The 27,035-nt window shown below is 37.8% G+C and overlaps 1 protein-coding gene and 1 non-coding gene across 2 annotated transcripts in view; both read right to left on the minus strand.

Annotated features, from left to right (window-relative positions):
- Positions 1-791: 791 nt before the first annotated feature.
- AP1G1 (adaptor related protein complex 1 subunit gamma 1) overlaps positions 792-27,035 on the minus strand; it is an 81,015-nt gene continuing 54,771 nt past the window's right edge. Inside the window, exons 10-23 of the mRNA XM_004273232.3 lie at positions 25,770-25,825; positions 24,589-24,702; positions 22,076-22,216; positions 21,284-21,338; positions 16,505-16,627; positions 16,244-16,333; positions 15,502-15,629; positions 14,347-14,451; positions 13,291-13,432; positions 12,973-13,099; positions 9,121-9,228; positions 8,840-9,000; positions 6,093-6,191; positions 792-5,227 (exon numbers count right to left, since the gene is read on the minus strand). Coding sequence (XP_004273280.1) covers positions 5,126-5,227; positions 6,093-6,191; positions 8,840-9,000; positions 9,121-9,228; positions 12,973-13,099; positions 13,291-13,432; positions 14,347-14,451; positions 15,502-15,629; positions 16,244-16,333; positions 16,505-16,627; positions 21,284-21,338; positions 22,076-22,216; positions 24,589-24,702; positions 25,770-25,825 — 1,551 coding nt within the window. The 3' untranslated portion in view covers positions 792-5,125. The remainder of the gene's footprint in view (positions 5,228-6,092; positions 6,192-8,839; positions 9,001-9,120; positions 9,229-12,972; positions 13,100-13,290; positions 13,433-14,346; positions 14,452-15,501; positions 15,630-16,243; positions 16,334-16,504; positions 16,628-21,283; positions 21,339-22,075; positions 22,217-24,588; positions 24,703-25,769; positions 25,826-27,035) is intronic.
- LOC117202650 (small nucleolar RNA SNORD71) lies at positions 24,231-24,316 on the minus strand. The gene has a single exon (XR_004485128.1). It is a non-coding gene; the product is annotated as a small nucleolar RNA SNORD71 (small nucleolar RNA).

The following is a 27,035-nucleotide window of genomic DNA, read 5'->3' on the forward strand; positions in this document are numbered from 1 at the left end:
TAGGGAAGGAAATAGCATGAAAAATACTTTAAAAAAGTGATAAAAATTGGGCTTCCCTGGTGGCGCAGTGGTTGAGAGTCTGCCTGCCGATGCAGGGGACACGGGTTCGTGCCCCGGTCTGGGAAGATCCCACATGCCGCGGAGCGGCTGGGCCCATGAGCCATGGCCGCTGAGCCTGCGCGTCCGGAGCCTGTGCTCCGCAACGGGAGAGGCCACAACAGTGAGAGGCCCGCGTACCCCAAAATAAAAAAGTGATAAAAATTAATTTGGTCCTTCTGGATGGAAGTTCAAATCTGAACACTATTCACTGTATTAAGTAAATGTCTAGAGTCTGTTACTGGCTAACGTTTTCTACTGCAGCTTTTATATTTTCCTCTCGTTACATGGAGATGAAGGTGTCAAGTAAATTTAATATTAGAAACAAAGATGAATTTTAACTAAGCCACATATAAGATTATAGAAATGTCACTTATCAAACAGCACCAAAGGGCACTTCTGCATAAATTAGATAATTGCCAAGGCCTACTTCCTTCTACTTCTCAGTTAGGGGGCTAACTATCACACTCTCCCTCTTTTCAATAAGGGACTATCAGGGATCATCTGAGTACTAGAACACATAAGCTCCCAACTTTCAACCACTCTCACTTCTATGGAAGAGTTCATATAAAATAGATCATGAAACAGAATTCATTTGGCTGGTCAAGCCTTCCTCTTCTTAGACACAGATAAACTTGAACAAGTCACAAATAGACGCTTTAAACTAAAAGTTCATGACCACCTCTAACACACAATTCATCTTGACATGATTTATTTGCCTTGTTTGAGAATTCACCCATGTGGAGAATACCAGCATGGAAACAATCACTAGTTAAAATTTCCAATTGCACTTTTCACTGTCTGTAACTTCAAGTTTTTAAAAATTTGTTCAAGTTCCTCTTTTGGTGAGATTTCTGTGTAAAAGGAACATTAACAGGTCAGTAAGTTTAGCTCAAAGCTCTGGAATAAGAACTCATCAAAGGCTTCTCTAATCCACTTGTAAGAAGTGAGGAAGCAAAATTTAAATCATTGAGTATTGACTTTTTATTAGTCACTGTTCATAATTTGTTTCAACCAAAAGACAATACACACAGCAGAATTCTAATGCATCCCATGTAAATGTTTACATCCATTTTATTCCTCTCGCCTCTAAGACTTATCATTTAAAATTTTTTTTACATCTCAAAAATATGTCTGCAATAATTAGAACTTCATTAGCCGTCCCGCCTGGAAACAGCCTTTTAATATTTTTACAGTAAAGAAGATGTGATGGGGCTTAATGAAAATGTAACTTACAACATTATGAAAGAAAAGGGACTATACAGGGACATAGTGGGAGTTCACAAAGGAAAGAGTTCAGAAGCTCTTTCCCATGAAGCCCCCAAAGAGAAAACAAAAACAAAACACACAAAGCGCAACAGCAGGTTCCAAAAACAAAAACAAAAACAAAACTCCAATGTTCCATGTTGAAGTCAGAATCAGCCTCGTGGAAGTTCAAGAAGCAACTGTGCATGCTGCTTCAGCCTTTTCTTCTGTTTGAATGTTCCAGGTCCTGGAACCCTGTAGATGGGACCCACTCACCGCTATTGCTTGAAAAAGAGTTATTCACTTCCAGTTCTACAAGCAGGCCCACCCTCCTGAGCCAGAGCTGGTCAAAGCGTTTTAAACTTCAGGACTTTCTGAGCACGTCTCTTTTCAGTGATCCTCCCCATTCCCAAACTCCTGAGTGCACAGACGTGTACCACCTCTCCACCAACCACAAAGCTCGTGAGTATCCACTTTTTGCTCTCTAGCTCACTCTCTGTTTAGGACAATGTGGGTAATACACATGCACTAGAAAAAAACATACGCATTCAAACTTTCCTTCCCCTAGTTCTCATAGCCCAAATATTTTCCAATGCAGAAGATAATGAAGTTGAACCTTGAAAACAGTATCCCCTAATTTCCAACCTCTCAGAACAACATAAAAATGGAAAGCATGTTATATAGTAGACGGAAATACTCAAACCGTTAGTGCTAGACAGTTTTCTTATATAAATGGGACAAACAAGGGGTATGAAGCACATCTTTAATCTACAAGAGGGAAGAATCCCCTCCCAAATGTTACAGTGAGGAATGTTTCTTTAAATTAGAAAGACCTTAAAATGAACAGATAATCACTATACAGAGCATGAAACATTCCATGGCTGTCCAAATTACCTCGAGGTAACAGCACCGGAGCATAGTGGGAGAAGCTTCTCGGGTAGAGCACCCTTCCTACAGTTTTCTGAGATTACTTAGACGAATTCTCCTTTAGGATTACTGTGGGGGTGGGGAGGGAGTACAGAATAAAAACTACTCTGGAAGAGGGGAAAAAATGAGGTAAAAGTGCATGTGAAATTGTCCAAGTAAGTGTGTTTAGGCTCACTGCTTATCACCCTGGAGTTATGAAAACAGCCATGGAAATCACCCTTTCCTCACAATGGCTCTGAAGTTGTAAATCTAAACAATTTTGCTCCCCCGTGAATGGTTATACTAGGGAAAGAAATAACTGAAATGTGCAAGTATTCATAGAAATTAAGAGATTTCTCCTTTAGCAGCACGGCCAAATGAGAGGAGAACGAATTCTGATCCTAGAAACTAAGGCACACTGAAGCTTTCAAAGATCCAATCATTTGAAACAGTCTTCACAACCATCAGTATCCTAGGCAGTTAGTTACCTGGCCGCTAGTCCTTCAATACGGTGCTCAGGTTCACTCTCTGGAATCATTTCATATTCTACACAGCACCCTTTGTGTTAAGGCCATGATTTTTACTCTGTCTAGACAAAGCTATGGATGATCACATAACTCTACCTCAAAACTACATTCATGCAAGGAGACACTTTGTTCTGAGAGTAGACCCTTTCCAGCCCCATTAGCTAGCACTGTCTCATAGCATGATCTTCAGCAAATTTCTGAGATTCAAATCAGTTCAACTAAAGAAACTTGAGCTGGTTAACTATAAACGTGAGAGAGAAAATAAAGCCTCAACCACAAGAGGAATGTTAGACAAATTCTATTCAAGAAATCCACCAATATTATGTTAATCCTATCACGTTTCACAGCATTAAGTATCCATCCAATGAAATCAGTCTGCAAAGAAACCTTTAAAGACTATTTTTCATCACACAGGCAGAGCAGTTGTTTGAAACACACACTAGACCACAATTACTTTACTGAAAACTACGCACAAGGTAATATCCTGTTCTTGACTCAGTCAACCATTTACCCAGTAGAATAAGTTTTAGCAAATCTTGCTCTTAAATACTAAAATAAGACCAGAAAGTTCCCCCTTTGGAGCCTTTAGTTCAACTCCAGTTTGTCAAATGTTAGGAATAATCTAGCATCTGATACAGAGCTAGATTTGACAAGACACTGAAGATTTTAAGTAAAGGCTTGGTGAAATGGAGGGGGAAAAATGGATATCTGTATCCAGTTTTAAGACCAAAGCCAAAGTGGTCCTTATACTGTACTCAATACAGTAATGATTGCAAATGTTTTAAGAGCAAGGTGGGCCTGACTTTTCCTTTTCTTTAGTACATCAGACATGGCACCTGTGCACCTGAACATACACAGTACATTCAACACGTGCCACAGGAGAGTCACCTTACCTCATGCCAGCAACTCAGTGTTAAGGTTTGATAACATGAGGGTCCTTTCTAAAAGCACTCGGTACTCTCACTAGTTTAAAAAGCTCCAGATCTCAAGTCTTTGATGCAGATACTCATAAGATGAAAGACCAACTTCTCGCACTCAGGAAAGGATATTCCTACCCTATGGTGTCTATAAGACTTCCTCTGACATAGGGGGCAAGGAAGCTACAAGGCTTCATTCCAACACCATAAAGTACGATATAGGAAAGATTTCTTTAACTGCGTGGTCTTTATTTCAGTGCCAGTGTTACAGATACAACACAAATGTTCCAGTTAGAAGAAGGAATTCAAACGGAATGCCAAGGTCCAAGCCAGGCTCAGGAAATAAAAAGGGAGATTTGGAGTAATGGAGAAGATGACTCCAATATGCTCTAGAGTGAATCAGATACTCACTCTTCCTGTGGGCAAAGGTGCTTTTGTTAAGGAGTCTGTACTTTAAAAGTGGCAAACTCCTCTTTCCACCCATTTACCATAGTTCAGGCAAGTCATGGGTTTGGGAGAAACTTTAAAATTTGTAGTGGGAATAGGGGCATTAATAACTATTAATATACCTTTTGTAAATCGTCCACTTTGCACTTTAAGGGGAATCAATTTTGAAAATCATGGAGAGTACTCATGACTACAGCTAAAGAATGCAGAGAAAGGGGGGGCTGGAAGAGCCTTTGAAGTTTCTATTACAAATAGAGCACCATATCCTTCATGCCAAATCTAAACAAAAGCTCTTTTTAACTGCATCTGTCCAGTGTTTACAAATAACCTTTCAAGGTCTGACCAGTTCTTGGTAACAAACATACATACATGTGTGTGTCTGTGTGTATACAGCAATGCACAGAAAAGGCTACCAGGAGCCTAATGCCTCTTTCAAACATTGGGGGAACCAGTAGAAAAAGGCAGGGCTCCCTCATGTCCACCGTTACATTTCCGTTCTCAATGCCAGATGTAAAAAGCGCCTGAAGATGGTAACCCAGCTAGTGAGGAGTAAATACCCCACCTCGCCCAGTCCACAGAGAAACACAGTAAAAAGAAGGGGCAACTCTTTGCTGCAGAGACAGAGTGAGTGTCTTCTTGCCATGAATTCCAGTCCTCTCCTCCAGACCAGCTGCTTATTTCCTCAGGGGCTCAGGGAATGTTGATTCTGGCTGTAAATGTAGGAGGGGTGGAGAAGTGCAGAAAAAGGAGAGGAGGAGGAAGAGTGCAAAGTAGCCTCCAGAAGCAGCCGGCCTCAACAGTGGAGGAGAGGAGATTAGTCTTTAACAATGCTTCAAGGTCAGCAATAACTTTAGGAAAATCCTCCTCAACAGTTCTCTTCAGCTCCTCATGCCCATGGTACAGTTGGGGGGGACTTGCAGCGATCATAATCTCCTTCCCAGAGTTCCTTTGATTGAGTGGGATAAGAATGAGAATGGTGCTGGACCCTCATTGCCAGGACTGAGGGGGAAAGTTGTTCACCTCTGCTAGATCTTGCATTGCTGAGCCCTTGTGATTATATGTGAGCTTGATCCGCATTCGCAGCTGTTGCTGTCAGAAGAAAAGAGAATAAAAAATTACACACTGAAATAAAATCTTTAGAATCTGTACAGTCTACAAATAGACTTTTAATCTTAGAAAACACATATTATTTTAAAGCAGAACTCTCTTAAAAATGAAACACAGGCAAAAAAAAACAACAAAAACCACCTAATACTCTAGCTATTAGCCAACATCATGCAGTCAAGTAGAGAAAATGCATCTCCAGAACTCACTGTTGGCTTCAATCCTAGAACCACATTAACAGGACAGAACCACTCAGGAGTATTTTCACAGAAACATTTGCTAAGTGCTTTTCTCAAGATTCAACCCTTGTATCCAATTTTCTAGAAAAATGAGGTAAACGTACTCATCTTATGCTCTACATTCAGATATACTGGTTGCTTTGTCCCCCTCCCCATGCAAAAACCTAGACTTTTAAGCCTCTAAATAGAGAAATCTTTAAATGTGCATTTTAAAGATTTTTTTTTTGATGTGGACCATTTTTAAAGTCTTTATTGAATTTGTTATAATATTGCTTCTGTTTTACGTTTTGGTTTTTTGGCCATGAGGCATGTGTGATCTTAGCTCCCCGACCAGGGATCACACCCGCACTCCCTGCATTGGAAGGTGAAGTCTTAACCACTGGACCGTGGGGAAGTCCTCTAAGTGTGCATTTTAATGAGATGCCACTAAACCATTTTGTGTGTCTGGGCTTCACTTATTATCTACAAAAGAACAAGGAGGTTAGACCAGACATTTAAAAAGATTTCTTTTCTGCTGTGAGTCAGAAAAACCTTTGAGAAACAAAGCAAATTTTATTTCAGGGAATATGCTTACACCTTGCTCAGATAATGTCTTCAACTGTGCTACTCACCTTCTGTGGGTTCAGAACTTTAATGACTTGTGTGATGGTCCCCGTATTAAATGCTGGGACGATGCTGCTGCTAGGAGACAGAAGCTGCAGCTGGAATGTCTGGGGGGAACAAAGGGCACTCTTCAGAAAAATACACTTAACACTATGTCAGAGATGTCAACAAATACAGTCAGACACGCAGATGATGGTTCAATTACCAGATTTACCTACTACTAAATTCTATTTGTTTTTCAGATATCAGCAATCCACAGCATGTGGGCTATCACTTCATGGCATTTATAAAACGCCATTGTTTCTAGCAATGAGCTACTCTTTCCTTCCTGGTAGAAGCAACTTTAGCCTACCACTTTTCAAAAAGTAACCAATTCTCGTTCTGGCAACCTCAGTTAATAGTAACTGATCAACTATGTAACTAAAAAAACAAAACAAAACAAACAACAGCAACAAAAAAAATGGGTCCCTGCGGTTAAAAAAAACTAGAAAGAAATGAAAAGCTTTCTAAAAATAGTAAACCAGCACACTAGTCACCAACTACACGCCTTCAAACTTTTGTGTATTTGGACGGTTGTGATCAGAGACTTGAACCTTTGTTTTCTAAAGCCTATATAATCTGGAATGTGTCAAGGGTTACTCCTACAGGACAGAGGTAAAGGAAAAGCTGAAAAAAGCCAGTTTGTTAATACGTATGTGGAACACATCAGGATCTCTACATTGGGGACACAAAGCCCTAACAGAAAAATTATGTGCAGAACTAACCCATACAGCAAAAGACCTGGAAAAGCCAAACACCATAATTTATTGAGTGCTGGTGGATTTTGTTTGTTTGTTTACAGGGAAGAGAGATAAAAGAGCTGTGAGCAAGACAGGTAAGTCATAGTTGGCACTATATAGTATGTATGCAGCTATTTTACAGACTAGGGTTACAAAAATTTTCCTGAAAGTTTAGTCTCCTAAAATATTAGAGAGAGAGGAGAATTAGAGAGAGAGAAAGAGAAAGAAGAGAAGAGGGGGAGAGAGAAAGAAAGGGATGGAGGGAGAGAAAAGAGAGAAGGGCAAAGGGGAGAGAAAGAGAGGGAGGGAAGGAAGAAAGGAGGGAAGGAGGTTCGTGGGTCTAGGTCTTCTCTAAGGCCAGAAATTATAAAAGCAGAAATTTAATCTCAATGCACAGGTTTATTACTTTGGGACTTATTCATAAGTCTACTGTCAAGATAAATTATGTAAGCTAAAATTCATTTATTTACATTTATTTCATTAAATGTTAGATGGCATCAACTGTAATTCACACCATTATTTTATATACCACTGAGAAAGAAAATAGGCTGCCAATGAAACTATGACAAGGGTATCAATTTTAAAATGTACCTCAATTTCAGAAATAACAAAAAGTAAAAATAGTATTAGTAGAATCTACGAAATACAACGTTTTGAAGTTCAAGATACATCATGATATGCAAATAGGCATTGTATAGTACAACACCAAGAAGAAGGCCATACTTTAAAGCAGAGACAGTATGTTGCTAGAACCGCAGCGTAAAATAATAAGTATAAAACTCTAAGTTGTAGCAACTAACATTTACTGAGCACCGAACATACGAAAAGTGCTTAAAACAGTACCTGGCACATAAAACTCATTTATTCCTCAAAGGAACCCTATGAATTAGATATCACGATGACACACCCCCTTTGCAAATGAAGAAACTGAGGCATAGAGATTAAGTAACCTGCTTAATGTCATACAACTAGTATTGAAACCACTAACTCTACTGCTTGTAAAACAGCTACATTATTCTGACTCCTAAAAATCCAAGTAAAGAAGGTTGCAAAGTCAGCAGTAACCACAAGTAAAAGGTCTTCAATTTCCAAAATTGTGTTGTCTGAATGTCATACTTCACATGTCACTGAAAAGATCAGATTAGCCTAATCTATCCCAGGGGTTGGTAAAATATGGTCCATGGGCCAAGAATGAACTGACACCTCTTTCTGCAAGTGTTTTATTGGAACAGAGCCACCACCTTTATATATCGCCCATGACAGTTTTGGCACTATGACAGCATATAGCCTAAAATACTCACTATCTCGTCTTTTACAGAAAAATTTTGCCCACTCCTCATTCTACATTTTCCTTTTTCAAAACTTTTCATTATTCAATGATGAACATAAACACTCCTTAAACTAAGATTTGGTATAAACAAAACTTCAATTTACAAAAACAAGCAGTCATTGCATCAATAGTAAACTAGCTGTTAATGAAGGAGGAATGTTTCTCTCACATTATCAAGAGGCAAAAACTTTTAATTCTGATCCAGTGACTAGAAGAGAATATCAAATACATGAAGTCTCTCATCTTGATTGAACTTTAATTCCACATTACAATTTGTGCTTTTTAGGTCTTTACCACTGTACTACTGAACCCCAACCTATCCTCAGTGCCCTGAGCATTAATGAATCACCTTGTAGAATTCTGCTCTGTCGCTATTAGGCTGCCCTTCCTTTATCCATTGTAGACAATACTAACTGTAAGAATATTTTGACTAAGCAGAAAGTGTTCATTAAAAATGACATGCTTAGTTAAAAAAAAAAAATGACATGCTTTAATGAACCATAATAGTTAATTACTGTTAGTTTGAGTTAAATCTGCAAATTTAGTTTAATCTCTGAACATTAAAATATATCCCTTACCAAATACATAAAAAATAATCAGCCAATTTTTAATTCAAGGAAAAAGGCCAAGAAGACAATTATAGTACCTTTGGTACTGCAGCCTGGAAAACAAAGTCCGTCATGTCCAGCTCTGTGCTGTTGGAGGCCTGTATCGTTATCACTGTGACACTGGGGTTGGTGTTTGACCGTTCAAAGGTGAATTCTATCTTCAAGCCATTCTTACTGTATGCTGTGATGGAGGGGATGCCTGGGAAAGCACAGGGAGATCAGTCTAATTGTAGTCAGCCTAATGCTTGCAAAATTATTACTTCCTTTCTTCAACAACTATCTCTCATTGCTCTAATGATGATAACACCAGTGATCGTACCTGTAGCAATGTCATTGAAGAGAGGCTGTGATGAAAGCCCATCCAACAAGAAGGGGGGCTGGGATATCTGTGGGACTGAGGCAGGGGCGGGAGCAGCAGCTGGAGCACCTAAATGAAACATCCCAAAGTTAGGTCAATCTTAGCCAGAATGACAAATCTCACCAAGAAAATATGGAAGAAAATTATCATGATCTCAAATTAAGGGAAGGATGCCTTAAACAAGATGCAAAAATAACTAAAAATTCAAATACTTTAAAATGAATAACTTCTGTTCATTAAAAAAAACCATAAAAAAATAGACCAAAGGCAGAAGAAAATGTATGCTACAAAATAACAAATGGATGATTACCCAGAACTATAAATATCTTTTACAAATCAATAAGGAAAAAAGTTAACCTAATTTAAAAGTGGTAAGAGAAGTGAACAAGCATTTCACAAAAGAAGGACTGCTTTGATTAATTCTTGCATATTTACACAGGGAGACATGTTACAAAAAGTGTGCATAGCAAGATAATTTCTAACAATGAAATTCTGGAAACAAAATGTCCATCATCAAAATAATGGGTAAGTAAATTGTGGTACACTGACAAAATAAAATACTATACATATACAGCAGTAAAAATGTGAATGCACTAGAAATGCACTTAACATGGATTATTCACAAATACAATGTTTAGCAAAAAAAAGCAAGGTATAAAAGTACACATGCAGTTGGATACCAGTTCTAAAAAGGCAAAAAATGGCAAAACAATACTACACACTGTATCATTCTAGAAATACACATGAATGGTAAACACCAACGCTAACACTATTTTAGAATAGATAATAGTTACCTCTGGGATCAAGAGGGAAGGAGATAAGGGGGCAGTACACAGGGAATGTCAACTCTCTTAGTAACATTTTATTTTACAAGCTAAGTAGATCAAGGCATTTATTAATTTTAACACACACACACACCCTGGGAGAGGTGGTGTGGAGTGGGGGAAAGAAATCATCAGATTATCATACTTATTTGATCCTTCCAAATAAGAACAAGTTAAGGAGGGCCAGGGATAGAACGTGATCATGAACTAACAGAAATCAAGATTCTAAGAAGAGGCATAAGAAAATTCAGCAAAAGAAAGAGAATGCATTTTATGCTTAAATAGATTTCAAACTACTTATAAAATTAACTGAAATTACACCATTTAAAAAATTCACAAAATGAAATAAAGGCTGAATTAGCTTAAAAAAAATAATGCCCAAGTACACTAGAAAAAAAATCACATACTAAAAATTAGCAAGGAAGGTAGAAATACATATGGCTAAGCAAAGCACAAGGAGCTAAAACAAATGTGGACACCACAGGATGTGCAGTCAAGCAGATTACCAATGAAGAATATAAACAAATATTCATATAGTTATCCTAGTTTTTATAAATCTAATCTAGTAATTTTCCTACAATTTCCATTTTCAAAACAATTTTAGAAACGTGTTCCCATGGAAAATCACGGGCTACCCAAGACACACAGGCAACATATGAGTCCCTAAGTCCCCCAAATTTTAGCTTTTTTCCTCCTGCAATGGTACAATACGTAGTTTTGAGAAACAACAGAAACTCACTGCTCCAGTTCCTCTAAAAGCTCATACTAAATTTATTTCCTACTTTCTACTGATTTAAATTACTGTGCATTACGATATGACTGTAATGATGGCTTAAAGAATCTAGAACTCAAAATTTTTTTACTTAAAAATTAAAAAAAAGGGAAAACGTGTTTAAACTCATTATGAATAAGGAAAGGAAAATCTAGACTTTTTAACATTTTATCATTTTACTTTTTCATTTAAGACTAGAAAAACAAGAAAGTCAGAACAAAAACAAAACATTAAGACCCCATGATAAATGAGTTAAAGGATACAAAAGGAATGTACGAAAAGGAAATTCATGTATAATGCACATATGGATAAATATAAAACATTCCCTTGAATGAAAAAATAAAAATTAACAAAATGATAGCATCAATCTTTCAACTGTTAGGGCTTTTTAAAAAAGACGATAATATTTATGACTATACAGTGAAACTCATGGCCATATACATTGAGGAAACGATAAATAACATTTACCAAGTGCCTACTATGTGTCATGCATGTACTAAGTCACTGTTCCTCACAATACCCTATGACGTTAAGTATTTATCCTTCTTACTTTAAACAGATTCAGACAGATTAAGCCTAACTTAACTTAGCCTAAGAATGTAAACCCAAAATAAATTTGGACAAATTTATGTAATAACGATATGTTGAGGCATCAGTTATGATAAGAAAACTCTGGAAACAAACAAAATGCCCAATAGTAAGGAACTGAATAAATAACGGTTCAAACTTCTTAATGAAATATTAGACAACCATTTAAAATTATAATTGGTAAGATTATGTACTAACATGGAAATGCTATTATGTTAATAAATAAAGCATATCATCTATACACTACAGTTTGTTTTGGACATGCCGCACAGCTTGCAGGATCCTAGTTCCCTGACCAGGGTCTGAAGCCAGGCCCTAAGCAGTGAAAGCACATAGTCCTAACCACTGGACTGCCAGGGAATTCCCCATACACTATGTTTTAAACATGGGATTGTTTTTGTTTTTCCATATATCTAGGATAGCTTTGGCATCTCAAGATTTGAAAATGACTATTTGTAAATGGCTCTAAGTACATGACAAGTAACATTTTTAAATTCTGTTAAGACAAATACAAACCATAAGCTCTGGGAGGCTGCTACGTTAGGAAAAAAATCATTTAGCTTGTGATAGCCAGTCTAGATGAGCATTCAACAACTTTATCCTATGGCTGTTTTCTACGTAAGGTCATGTATGCTGTAACTCTCCATTATACTTTTAAAGAAGTCACTTAAGATAGAAATTATATGCTACAGTGATACTCCTGGACTCTTTTTTTTTTTTAATTTATTTATTTTTGTCTGTGTTGAGTCTTCATTGCTGCACGCGGGCTTTCTCTAGTTGCGGTGAGTGGGGGAGCTACTCTTTGTTGCGGTGTGCAGGCTTCTCATTGCGGTGGCTTCTCTTGTTGTGGAGCATGGTCTCTAGGCATGTGAGCTTTTGTAGTTGTGGCACACAGGTTCAGTAGCTGTAGCTCACGGGCTCTAGAGCGCAGGCTCAGTAGTTGTGGCACGGGCTTAGTTGCCCTGCAGCATGTGGGATCTTCCCGGACAAGGGCTTGAACCCATGTCCCCTGCATTGGCAGGCGGATTCTTAACCACTGTGCCACCAGGGAAGCCCTCTTGGACTCTCTTGAACTCTTGTGTTCACAATATCTCTGAACACATTAATTACAAATGTCTACTACATATAAATAAAGAAAAGATATTCCCAAATGAAAAGTTATATTTGAATATTATAACCATGGATGACTTTCTCCTTCCATTGCTTTAATACCAAGGAGAGAGACAGGGAGAGAGAGGGAAGGAGGAAAACAGTTGACACCTCTCCACTCTCTACAAACGGCCACAGTTCTTGGAAACTAACCATGAGTAGAAAGAAACCTAGAAAAAGTAATGTATTTCTTGGGATGTATTTCTTTTCTAACCTGAGACAGTCCTTTCTATCTTAAAATGCTATGAGTAATTTACTCTCCAAAAAATTAAAAATTAGACTTTAAGGAATCCCTATTAATTATCTCTAGAGTATTAGTATGGCAACATATCCCAGATGTTGTGAAGACTCTTGCTTTTCACTTAGCCTCTCCCATCTTCAACTGTTTCATGTGCTAGATAGAAAGGCTATGTTCAGTACAGTTTTCCCCTAAGGCCCTTGTCCCTAACCAAGCATGAAATAACTCTAGTCTGGCCTCACCTGTAAGGTTGATGTCTCCCAGCAAATCAAGAAGTTCTCCACCAGCAGAAGCTGGTTTGCTTGTAGGTGCAGTTGGAATGACAGGTGTTATGTCATTTCCTCCCAACAAATCCAATAAATCATTGGCCTAAACAAGGAAATAAAATCTTATTCATTAGTCATTGCCTAATCTGTATCTGATGCAAAGCCCTTTCAACACTTAAAAATAAGGAAGAGAACCATCAATCAATCCAGGAACACTGAAAGGTATCAGCTAAGAGATAGGTTCTAAGGAACTATAAGATCATGAAGATCCCAGATAAGCAAGGGAAAAGCTACCTGGCTGGTGGGCTGTGGCCCAGAGGGTGGTGGCTTGGTCTCTAGAGGAGCTGGTTCTGTCTCTCCATTTGTCTGCACAATCTCAGTAGGGCCATTTGTGGTTACTTTTTCCATGACAGGCATTCTCTCAAGCAGAGCAGACCTGAAAGAATCTGAAGTGGTTAAATTCTAGGCAGTTAACCTAGCTTCCCTACCCAAAACAATCACTGTAACTATATTGGAGCCAAACATGTAGAGACATCTCCCCTCCCCACATCCCAACACAGACACTAAAATAGAAGCTGGATTACAAGAATACATGACCTAAATTCCTGGCTGGATTAAGGGCAGGCAAGAAACACTGAATGGACAAACTGTCCCTCTAAATCCCGAGACACTGGGAATTCTCAGTGATAGAGAAATTGGAATGAAAGAACAGCAAATAAGTACATTATTAGCAGTTTCCAATTAAGAAGATACTGGGGCTTCCCTGGTGGCGCAGTGGTTGAGAGCCCGCCTGCCGATGCAGCGGACACAGGTTCGTGCCCCGGTCCGGGAAGATCCCACATGCCGCGAAACGGCTGGGCCCGTGAGCCATGGCGGCTGAGCCTGCGCGTCCGGAGCCTGTGCTCCGCAACGGGAGAGGCCACAACAGTGAGAGGCCCGCGTACCGCAAAAAAAAAAAAAGAAGATACTGCATAACAGAAGAGGGAAAAAAGATACTGCATAACAGAAGACACTGCACACCAAAATGTTAATAGTAATGATATCTGAATGCGATTCTCTTGAGAAAAAAACAACTCCCACTTCTTCACCAAATAAAATGGAAAATGAAGCAAACTTTCTCTACCAAAAGAAAGGTGAGAAGGGGACTAAAGGAACATAGTTCACTTATTTCTTTAGAGGCTAGGCAGAATAGAAGATGGACAAAACACAAGGGGCCAAGCAGTTAGAACTAAACAGAGTTGTGAAGTCCGGCTAATAAAACACGAGGGATGAATCTCCTTTACGGGTTTATCGTGACAATTTGTTTGAGATGCTAAGAGGCACATGCATTGTTTACTTTCTTTTACTTACCTCATATGGTCATATTTCTTAAAAAGTGCATTATATTCTACTGCCCTCTGCTGGAGCTCCACATCAATGCTGCTTCCATAGATGGAAACCACTTTCTTAATTCGGCTTTGGGATAAAATGACAAACAAATTCAAATACCCAAAAGAAAGTTCATAAACAAGCAGAGAGAATAATGTTTGAAACAGAGGGTTCTGGTTAAAATTTTGAAATGCTCTTTTCTTAATGTACATAACTTTTCAAAAACAAAACACTTTTCCTTTATGTTCATTCATCTGACATATAGCTCAAGACCATCATACTTATTACCATCATACTTATTCTAGTTGTAATACTAGATTTTGTCTGTTAAATATCTCATACCCTAAAATTTGCTAGACAAAAGTACCGATTATTAATTTGCTACAAAAGAATAAATTTATAGTGTTCACTCTCTTCTTTAATAACTTTAAAATAAGCTTTTATCAACAAGTGGGTCATGGCATCAGACTTCTTTCAACAAAAGGTCATTACCTGACACCAAATTCTTCTACTTCACAATTTAAATAGTAAAAAATACCATTCTTCACGAGGCTTAACATTAAAAATTAAAGCAGACGGCTTCCCTGGTGGCGCAGTGGTTGAGAGTCTGCCTGCCGAGGCAGGGGACACGGGTTCGTGCCCTGGTCCGGGAAGATCCCACATGCTGTGGAGCAGCTGGGCCCGTGAGCCATGGCCGCTGAGCCTGCGCCTCCAGAGCCTGTGCTCCGCAACGGGAGAGGCCACAACAGTGAGAGGCCCGCGTACCGCAAAAAAAAAAAAAAAAAAAAAAAAATTAAAGCAGAAGGTCTAAGAGAACTAAGTTTAAATATGCTTGGCTGGGAGACTGATCCAAGAATTGACTTTTCGTCAAAACAGTAAAAAGAAAAAAATAAACCAGAACCCTTATATGGGAAAATAACTTCGCTACTTTGAAAGAGAAAACAGGCATGGGGGATGACAGGGAGCAAAGTATAGATAAAATAAGGATTAACCATGAAATGATGATTGTTATTGAGGAATAAAGGTATATGCAATTGATTTTACTATTCTACTTTTGCTTTTGCTTGAAATTTTCCATAATAAAGTTTTTAAAAATTACAAAACAACATGTTCACCCTACTTTTTCTCCATACTCACTTTACAGTACAGGTGAATCGAGTAGAAAGCTTCATAATGGCAGTGAGGGCATAACCTCGTGTCACTGAGGTGGACATATTAGAGATTAGGACACTTTCTAAAATATCCAACACTTCATCCTCTGTTACCTGTGCAGAAAAAAAAAAAAGACAATATAAGATGAATTTTAACTGTAAATATCTACATCTGATATTAAGTCACAGGATGTCACCAGAAAGACAATCCTGCCATCATCATTACCAAAGCTTCTAACATAAACTGTGCTTTGCCAGAGTAACTGTACAACCTAACCCACCAACCAGAAGCAAGTAGGAGGGAGGTAAAAAGGATGGAAAATACCCATTGGGGGCTAAGAGGCATTTTATGACTTTCAAAGGCAGAAGGAGAGGAAGAAAGGAAAAAGATACATAGAGTTAAAGTGTTGTTGCCACAACTTCTCTGAAATCCAGTCCTTTAATGAGCAAATGGAAACATGGATACACTCTCATTTCTTATCAGCCAGAGGGTAAGAGAAACAATGTAAGTCAGTCTGATGGGATGGGGGGTAGGTCCTAAACGCAGTTTTAATATCTCACAATGGCCCAGTAAGTTCCAACTCAAAAATCAGCAGGTTTTCCAATGTAATTCTGGAATTGCTTCTTTAAAAGGTTTTCAAGGAATCAATCTCAACTGATTAAACACCACTCTCTTAAAACCAAAAAATTGTTTTTCCCCCTCCTTAACCAAGAGTGACAAAGGGTACCTGAATAGGCTCTTCCTCTTCACATTGGCCAGACACAAGAAGATCTCCATATTCACCTATACACCAGGCAGCTACTTGCACCAAAGGTTGCTGTCAAAAGAAAGTCACCATTTGTCAAAGATTTCAGTCCTTTAAAGGATTAATACAAATCACAGGTCATCTAATCATAAAGGTCAAAACTGAGGCACCTCTAGAGTGACAGTAGTAAGAGCATATCAGGAAAATAAAGGGCAATTTCCCCCCAAAAGTGAAAGTACTTACCTGAGAATAATCACCAAGAATTGCTTTGTACAAGCGCTGGACAGTATAGGCATGCATCTCCACACTATTGGTTATTAACTGGATCAAGTTGGGAACTGCATCATCACGAACATAGCTTCCTGCCTAAAAGGAAATGCGGACAGTTACCCCTAGAAACACACAGTAATAATAAGAAATGTTAGCTAGTATTGTTGCTGTTCAAAGGAGACTACTACAAAACACCCTCAAAGATAAAGTTGTTTCCAATTCTCATGTTTATAAGCAGTTCAAACTTCAAAGTCTTTTTTTTTTTTACTGGAGTATAGTTGATTTACAATGTTGTGTTACTTTCAGGTGTACGGCAAAGTGAATCAGTTATACATACACATATATCCACTCTTTTTTTAGATTCTTTTCCCATACAGGCCATTTCAGAGTATTGAGTACAGTTCCCTATGCTCTACAGTAGGTTCTTATTAGTTACCTATTTTATATATAGTAGTGTGTATATGTCAATCCCCATCTCCCAATTTATCCCTCCCCCCTTAAAGTCTTATTTAAATGAATATTCTAAAGTTTTAAGATTTTATAAAAAATAAAAACTTCTCTTCGTCCAAAGTAAAAAAAAAAAAAGTTTAAAATTTAAGAAGCCTTCTCTACTCAAAACAGGTAAGGTCTACGATTACAAAAATTTAAGAAATACATTCACTGGGAACTTAATTACAACAACCTCTCCCTTCCCACAACTCCCCAACACAGGTGTTAAAATCACATGAGCTAGCTATAGTAGTCACGCTACTCTGGGGGATGGAGAGTACGTGAACAGTTCAAAAAGGCTTGTTAAATAAGATGAGACTGAAATAAATAGTAACTTTTAAAAAACCTGAGTTTAGGGGACTTCTTTGGTGGTCCAGTGATAAAGAATCTGCCTTCCAATGCAGGGGACGTGGGTTCGATCCCTGGTCGGGGAACTAAGACCTCACATGCTGCAGGGCTTAGAACTAAGCCCGTGCGCCTCAACACACATGCTGCAAACTACAGAGCCCACGCACTCTGGAGCCTGTGTGCCACAACTAGAGAGAGAAAACCCGCACACCACAACTAGAGAGAAGCCCTTGCACCACAATGAAGAGCCCACACGTCACAACGAAAGATCTCGAGTGCCTCAAGAAGATCCTGTGTGCTGCAACTAAGACCCGATGCAGCCAAATAAATACATAAATAAGCAAACAAACAAATAAAAAACCTGAGTTTATTCACACTCCTTTAAAAACTAGTTTATAAATATAGAACCAATAAGTAGTCCCAGGAATAGGAAATATTTTGTATTTAATTATCCACATTAAAAAAAAAAAGAAAACCTTGATCTCTTTATTGTCCTCTTGACTAGTGGAATCTTGAGATTTACAACCACAAAAACAAAATACAGCTATTTAACCTATGAGGAAACTAAATTTTGGCCTTATCAGAGCACGATGATAACCAGGCTGCACAGGACATATAAACAGTGGAAGCTGTGCCTAGTATCAGCCCACCTTGGTCAATCTCCCATTACTGGACAGAAGAGTTGATCGGATTTACAAGACTGAGACCAGGCCTACCCATGTGTACTTTAGAGAGGAAAAAGACAAAGAAAAAATCCCAGGTGGCTGGGATACCCACTCCTGTTAAGAAACACAAAGACAGGGCTTCCCTGGTGGTGCAGTGGTTGAGAGTCCACCTGCCGATGAGAGGGACACGGCTTTGTGCCCCCGTCTGGGAGGATCCCATGTGCCGCGGAGCAGCTGGGCCCATGAGCCATGGCTGCTGAGCCTGCGCGTCCAGAGCCTGTGCTCCGCAACGGGAGAGGCCACAATGGTGAGAGGCCCGCGTACCGCAAAAAAAAAAAAAAAAGAAAAGAAACACAGAGACAGAGGGAGAAGTTTAGGGAAATAGTCAAAAAGGAAAGGTGAGAAGCTAAAAAGCAGGTAATTAGTGGTGTGACTTAGATATTTACATTCTTCCCTAATAGGAAAAAGCAGAGTGTTTTATTATTTTTTTTAATAAATTTATTTATTGTATTTATTTGTTATTTTTGGCTGCATTTGGTCTTCGTTGCTGCAAGCCGGCTCTCTCTAGTTGCAGTGAGTGGGGAGCTACTCTTCACCACGGTTCACGGGCTTCTCATTGTGGTGGTTCTCTTGTTGTAGAGCACGGGCTCTAGGCGCGGGGGCTTCAGTAGTTGTGGTATGTGGGCTTCAGTAGTTGTGGCTCGCAGGCTTAGTTGCTCCGCATGTGGGATCTTCCTGAACCAGGGCTCGAACCAGTGTCCCCCTGAATTGGCAGGCAGATTCTTAACCACTGCTCCACCAGGGAAGCACAAGCAGAGTGTTTTAAATAAGAGAAATCATCAACATGATCTAATTGACATTTATAGACCACGCCATTCAACAACAGCAGAATACACATTCTTAAGCTCACACAGAACATTCATTAAGACAGATCACATTCTGGGCCATTAAAAATAAATTTAAAAGAACAGAGGGACTTCCCTGGTGGTCCAGTGGTAAAGAATCCGCCTTCCAATGCAGGGGACACGGGTTCGATCCCTAGTCGGGGAACTAAGATCCCACATGCCGCGTGGTAACTAAGCCCACGCACCACAACTACTGAGCCTGCACACCTCAACTAGAGAGACTGAGTGCCACAAACTACAGAGCCCACACGCTCTGGAGCCCACGTGCCACAACTAGAGAGAGAAAAACCCAAATGTCACAACTAGAGAGAAGCCTCTGTGCCACAACTAGAGAGAAGCCCAAGCTCTGCAATGACGAGCCCCTGTGCCACAACAAAAAGATCCCGCATGCCACAATGAAGACCCAAGGCAGACCAAGATAAAAATAAATAAATAAATATTTTAAAATAAATAAAAGAATAGAAATCATGCAAAATTAAACTAGAAATAAGTAATATAAAGATGGCTGAAAAGTCCCCAAATACTTGGAAATTAAATAACACACTACTAAATAACACATGGATCAAAGAAAACATTGGAAACAAAAAACTATAGACCAATATCTCTCATGAACACAGATGCAAATATCCTTAAAAAAATTAGAAAATCAAATACAACAATAATGCATTAAAAAACCTATATGTCACAACCATGTGGGATTTATTCCTGATATGAAAGGCTGATTCAGCATTCAAAATTCAATTAATGTAAGCCAACTATACTTCAATTAAATAAATAATTTTTTAAAAAATCAATTAACTTAACCTAGCACATCAATAGGCTGAAGAAGAAAAATCATATGATCATATAAAAAGAGAACATAAATTGATTGGAAAACCGAAAAGTTGGAGCAATTTTTTAAAAAAGGTTTTGATTTCGATAAACATTTTTCTCCAGGAGCTCTAATTTTTCCCTTCTTTTGAGCCTTATAAAAACCATCATATCTTTTGTTAGAATATAGTTTCCCAATTAAGTATACTGACTTTTAAACTTTTACAAAATTAATTCATTGTAGGTAAACTATTTAATTGAAATTTTAAAAATTTCAATGGTATCATTCCCTCCTACAGATGTTTCATAATTTACTTAACCCATGCCCATTTGGAGACTCCTGGTTGTTTCCAGCTTTCCCCTATTATAAATAAGATTAGGATGAACACTTCTGTAATATACATTTTTGCACAGTGACCTTTTATTTTTCCAACAGAAAGTCCTAAAAACATAATTAATAAAGTACTGCCTGTTCTCTATTTTCTAACTAGCACTAGGAATTAGATTAAAAAGTATGACAAGTGAAAAATGATACCTCACTTTTATTTTATTTACTATCTCTTTAAGAGTAAGGGTATTTTTCACTGTTAACTAGCCATTTCTTCTTTTGTCAAATGTCTGTTCAAATGCCAGTTTTTCCTTTAGTGTTTCACTTTTTCCTATTAATTGTAAAGTATTTATAGATTAAAAATATTAACACACTGTCATATGTTACAATGGTTTTTCCCCTAATTGTCATCTGCCTTTTAACTTTGTAGACTTTTTTTTCCTTCTGCTATACAAGTTTTAAATTTTAATGTGGTCAACTTCGTCAACGTTTTTTACTTCTGGTGACATAATTAGACATAGATAGTTATGCCACTACATTTTCATTTTTACTCTTAAATCTCTAATCCCTGTCTATTAATTGATCGACTGAGAAGCTCCAAAATTCTGGAAGACTACCAAAGAAAGGATATTCTATAAAATCATAATTTAAAATCCAGAATTTAGCCATTCAAAACTTTCCAATGATTTTCTATCATATTCAAAATAAAATCCTAACTCCTGTAAGGCCTTATAGAATCTAGCCCCTGCATCAAGCTTACCATTCTCTGCCTCTCTCACTCTACTGGCTTCACTGGCCTTCTTGATGCTCTCCAGACAGGTCAAGCTTGTTTGCTACCCTAGGGCTTTGCAACACTTACTGTTCCCTCTGATTTGTACACTCTTCGCCCAAATCTTTGCACAGCTCCTCATTTAACCAAGTTCTCTACTCAATGTTACCTCCTCTGAGTGACCTGCCCTATTCTACCTAAGACACCTGGCCCACTGCCCCATATCCCATCCTCTTCTGCCATCAGTATAGTCCCATATGCTACTTTAGTATTTTTCATAGCATTTTCCCCTGCCTGACAAGAGAGTGTTACATATTTCCCCATGAATTTCCTACCTCCCCCACTAGAATATAAGCTTCATGAGAACAAGGGCTTTGTCTGACTCGTTAATCAACACATCCAGCCCTTAGTATATGTTGACTTAAGAACACTACTTACCGTTGTCAGAACGCGCATAATTGTGTCTATATGCCACCGTTTGGAAGGTGCATACCTGAGAAAATAATGGCACTAGGTGAAAACACTGGAACCTATAAACTAAGCTCTGCTCAGTGACTTTCAAAAATCCTGTCCTACAGCATTTTTTAGGTTCACAGGTTAAGTGATTATATCTGGATCCATTTTACCTTCAAAACTAGCAGCAATTCCCATTTCAAAGGGTGATGAAGTGGTACATAGTCAAATTCAGATGTTCCACGTAATATGCAATAGGAGTTGCTGAGCTGAGAACTGGGGACTCTGTCTCCAGTTTTTCAGAAAATAAATCATAAAGTCAGGACAGGAGAAGATAGAGAAGAAAGAAGAAAAGGGACTCTTCCGAGACCCAGGCACACCAGGACTAGAAACTTGCTCCCTTAAATTCACAGTGAAAAGAGGGGAAACAACCATACTACCAAAATCTTGAGGTACTTCTTCCTAAAAGTTTTACACAGAACCACCATCCAGATGCTGTAACTTTTCTATTCTTTTCATCAAAAGGACATCATAGATGAGAGGTTAAAGAACAGATAAAAGAGGAGATTTTATAAAAGTGGGATTATTTTGGTCTTAGCATAATGCTTAACATTAGATACTGGCTAGAATGGCCTTCTCAAACCTAATTTCTAATGGGAAGCCTGAAATAAATGTTACATGTTTAAACATGTTTACAACATTTCCCCCATGTTTTAAAGATGCTTTCCAAAAATTTCCAAGCATTTTTTACCAATGAATATAAAAATTAAATCTTACTTTTCTGCAGCAAGGAAGATTCCAGATGCACAGTCTGCTTTAAATTCTGGCTCACATGAATCCAGAAAATAAAGCAATTCCTTCATCATGCCTCGAATATTATTCCCATTTACCAGGGCAAAACTCAATTCCATTGCACGCCTTGCAGGGGGGAGGGAAAAAAAGTTATGATATTTACAGTGGGAATGAAACAAAGACCCAGGTATGTTGTCTTTGAACACCAAGCACCAGTGGATGTATTGATGTCTTTGCATGATCTTATGATCCCAATCTTTGCACATGAGATAACCAAAGTTATCAAATTTATTTTGAACGTTCATCAACACTTTTCTTCAAAAATCCCCAAGAGATATACTACTAAAGACCAAAAATGCAGTTTGAGTTCAGCAATCTATTCTATGAAGCTGAAATTTAGAATACTTAAAAGGCTCAAAAAGAGAGGCAACAAAATTATTACCCAATGATAATACCTCTGCGTTATTCATTAAAAACATGATATATAGTCACCATACTCTCCTTTTATTACATCCACTTTAGTCCAAAGATGATGTAACATAGTTTACATCAAAAGTACATAGAAGAGTAGAATAAAAACAAACCTTGAGAGCTAAGTGAAGTTAGAGAAAGACAAATATTGTACACTATCACTCATATGTGGAAGCTAAAAAAAGCTGAATGCATAGAAACAGAGACTAGAATGGTGGTTACCAGGGTCTGAGGGGTGGGAAAAATGGGGAGATGTTGGTCAAAGAGCACAAACTTCCACCTATAAGATGAATAAGTTCTGGAGATTTAATGTATAGCATGATGGCTATTGTTAATAACAATGTATTATATACTTGAAAGTTGCTAAGAGAATAGATCTTAAATATTCTCACCATGAAAAAGAAATGGTAAGTATGTGATAGGATGCAGGTGTTAACTAATGCTACGGTGATAATCATTTTGCAATAGATAAGTGTGACAAGTCAATGTGATGGACATCTTTAACTTACACAATTATATCTCAATAAAGCTGGGAAAAAAACTGAAAAAGAGAATAAGAGCCATGAAAAGGAAAAAAAGGGTATGTGCTATGAGAGCAAATAGGAGTTTCTAAAACCGCCTATCAAATCTGGCAATGAAGGCAAATATGGACATGTTTTACATATAAAAGTTATAAGGTTACGACAGGCATCTTTTCACATTTGGTCAATAATGTCAAACATGGCATATAATTAACTTTCAAAAATCCCAATTTAATAATACTTTCATCTTAGTTAATCTACAAGCAACAAAAACTCAATCCTTACAGAAATGCAATAATAACTAATTCTTACACAGTGCTTAAGTACTTTACATATGTTAATCCAGTTAATCCTGCATATAACCTTTTGAAGTGGGTGCTCTTGTATCCACATTTTGCATATGGGACAACTGAAGCACAGGAAGGCTAAGTAACTAGACAAAGTTTATTAAGGGCAGAGCTAGGATTTGAAATGAGGCTTTCTGGCTCCAGAGTCTAAGCTCCTACTGTTATATAACCTGTCAAAGAGACCCAGGTTTTACTTTTGAAATGCAAAGCCCAGTCATGAGCTATACAGAAACAACACAATAGAAGTCAGAAAGTCTGATTTCTATTCCCACGTCTGCCATGTCCAAGGGGTAAGGTTTGGAGTAAGTCATTTGATTCCTTTGGTACTGTATTTTAATCTGTTAACTGGGGATAGAAGTAATTGCCTAGTCTCTCTTACTGGCTTGCTCTGAGAACCAACTGAGAGAGTGCTTATAAATCCTTTGCAAAGCACTATGTAAAAGTTGTTATTACTGACTCTAGGTCTTATCTTTAGTTTGCCCAAGCACTTAGCACCTGTTCTCTGCAAATAAAAGGAACACAATTATCAATGAATGTTTGTTAAGTGAATAGTTTCAGAGATCATTTCAAATCTAATTTTTTCTGGTTTGAACAGTAAACCAAAAGTTCACTGAGGCCAACTATAACTAGGTTTTACAAACAACTACAGTCATTCTAAGACGAGAACCAGTAGAATTACTACACCAAGGAAAAAATATACATGCCTTTTCTAAGTCCTATGTGCTGCCTAAAAGTCATTCCTAGATGCACTGTTCTAAAGAAACACGGCCACCTCTAGTATTTTGAAGTACTGTGAGAAAACGTGTGCTGTCAGCAATTTGAGTTTCAGCATTGTGATAAAACACTCAGCCGATGGATCACTCCATATTTTCATCCTCCAACACACAGAACACAGTACCTCTGTTGAGTAAACATATGCCCAGCTTATCTGTACCTGTTTTACTCATCAAAGAACCAAGGACAACTTCAGTGTGCACTTCAGTATTCCGTACTGGCCTCTTTCATTAATCTAAACTTCTCCCTGCCAATCCTTTCGAAAAAAAGGATTTACTCTGTGAAAATAATGACTAAATACATAAATGTCTATATTCTCCCTCTCAAAACTATTACAAAGTTATCAGGTGATGGGTGGGGAGCAGAATTTTCAATAATCTGTTACCGTTTTATTGAGACATCCAAATCTTTTAGACAGTCCACAATGGTACTTCTGTGCCTCTGTACTGCGTTATGATCTGTCTGCACAGTCTTCAACAAAGATGTTAAAGCTACATATCTGGATGACATAAAGTTGCAGAAGAACAGAATTAAAATTCAGGATAATTCTCTGCTTAACGACAAAGAAGATGTCCAATGACTAAGGGAAAGCATACATTGTTAAATATTTAAAAGACAAGACAGATTAGTGAGTAAAATGGAAACACAGTAAAGCCATAAAAAATACTATAATCTAAAGCTGTGGCAACCAGAAGCCTTGGATTTAGATTTGTATTCATGGTCAATTCCATTTAAACTTCTAAAAGTGACTGACTTGATTCTTCCAAACTCTTTCAAATAGTACAACAAAATAAGTATATAGTATGCCTTTTCAGGCTGTCTGAGCCCCAAAACACAAGAGGAAATTATTTCAATTTTACCATTTCCTCTGCTTTTGTTTGATACCAGTACCAAAACTGCCCCTGCAAAAATTTGAGTTTATGATCCAAGTATTTAAAAATTCTTCTGGAAGGAGAAGATAATTCAGGGTACCATAATGATTATTTCCACATTTTTTCAATCGTTAACATGACAAGAAAGAATAGAAGGTAATACTGATAAATTCATCTACTTTAAAAAAGTAGCTGGAGTTCACAAACATGTTCCAGGTTTGCAACTGAAATGTTATATTTTTCTTCTTAATTTAGAGCAGGGGTCAGCAAACTACAGCCTATCTGCAAAAACCCAGCCCTCTGCTGTCTGGTTTGGTAAATCAATTTTTATTGCAATACAGCCATGCACATCATTTACACAGTCTATGGCTGCTTTCACACCAAGAGGCAGAGGTGAGTAGTTGCCAAATAGACCCTAAGGCCCATGGAGTCTAAAATACTGACCATCCATCTGGTCCCTTACAGAAAAAGTTTGCTGACTCCTAATGCTAAAGTATAAACAGGACTAAAAATTAACTCATGAGGCAAATACTTAAATTCTTATCAAAACGGTTTTAAGACCAGACTAAAAATAAAAATCCTGAGTTGAAGTTCTAGATATGTCACTCAATACATGTGTGATCTTGAGCAAAGTCACTCTTGAGTACACTGAGTTTATAATAGCCAGATACAAGACATTTTTCAGTTGACTTACCTAATATTCTTGTCGTTGTTCAATAAGAAACGACCCAGGATATTTATGGCTAGGACCTACAGAGAAACAGCATAGCTTAAAAATTTAGGAAAATCAAATATCTATATTGTTTAAGGGTCACTTTCTGGCCTCTGATAGGTGCAAACTATTTAAAGGTGGTAGTTTAGTTAGTACTTCTATAGATTGCTAGCCAAAAAAAAATTCTGAAGGTAAACTCCTAAAACCATATTTTACTTCTGCTGAAAGATTGTTGTAAAGTTTTTATATCGTTAGCAGAAAAATAATATTGTTACAGCCTCACTGGAGGGAAACCTGGCAGTAACTATAAATATTTAAAATGAGGAATTCCCTGGTGGTCCAGTGATGAGGACTCTGTGCTACCACTGCAGGGGGCATGGGTTTGATCCCTGGTTGAGGAACTAAGATCCCGCATGCCACATGGTGCGGCCAAATAAATAAATAAAAGCTACAAAATGAAACTATATCCTCTGCTTCAACAATTTCACTTCTAGGAATTTAGCTGACAAATGTACTTGTACATATGCACAAAAATCTACTGCAACACTATCTATAATCACAAATGATAGGAGAGTCCATTAATAGCAAATTTGCTACATGTACTATGGCACATCCATACAACAGAATACTATGCGACCATTAAAAAGAATAAATCCTGACACATGCTGCGAAATGGATGTACCTTGAAGACATTATACTAAGTGAAATAAGCCGGACACAAACACCCCATATTATATGATTCCATTTATGTGAAATGTCCTGAACAGGCAAATCCATAGAGACAGAAGGTAGAACGGTGGTTGCCAGGGGTTGGGGACAGGGGATAAGGGAGAGTTATTGTTTAATAGGTACGTAGATTCAGTTTCGGAAGGCAAAACAGTTCTGAAGATAAATGGCTGTGTAGGTTGCAAAACATTGTGAATATGCTTAATGCCACTGAACTACAGAATTAGAAATGGTTAAAATGATAAATTTTATGTTATGAATATTCTACCACAACCTTTTTAAAAATGAAAATGGTCTCTATACATGAATATAAACTAGTTCCAACATAATGTTTTCACCTAACATGAAATGTGTAAGGTGCAGAACAACCCAGATGACAAAAAGAACTATACACAAATACTGTAGTGTAGTTAGTAAATTTGTTTCTTACAAAGCTATGGGTTAGCAATTATTATACTAATAAATGGTTGAAAGAATGAATAAATTCTTGAGGGAGAGTTTTTCCTTATAGAAGAATTCCAA

The sequence above is a fragment of the Orcinus orca genome, chromosome 20 (assembly GCF_937001465.1).
Source record: "Orcinus orca chromosome 20, mOrcOrc1.1, whole genome shotgun sequence".
Classification (NCBI taxonomy): Eukaryota; Metazoa; Chordata; class Mammalia; order Artiodactyla; family Delphinidae; genus Orcinus; species Orcinus orca.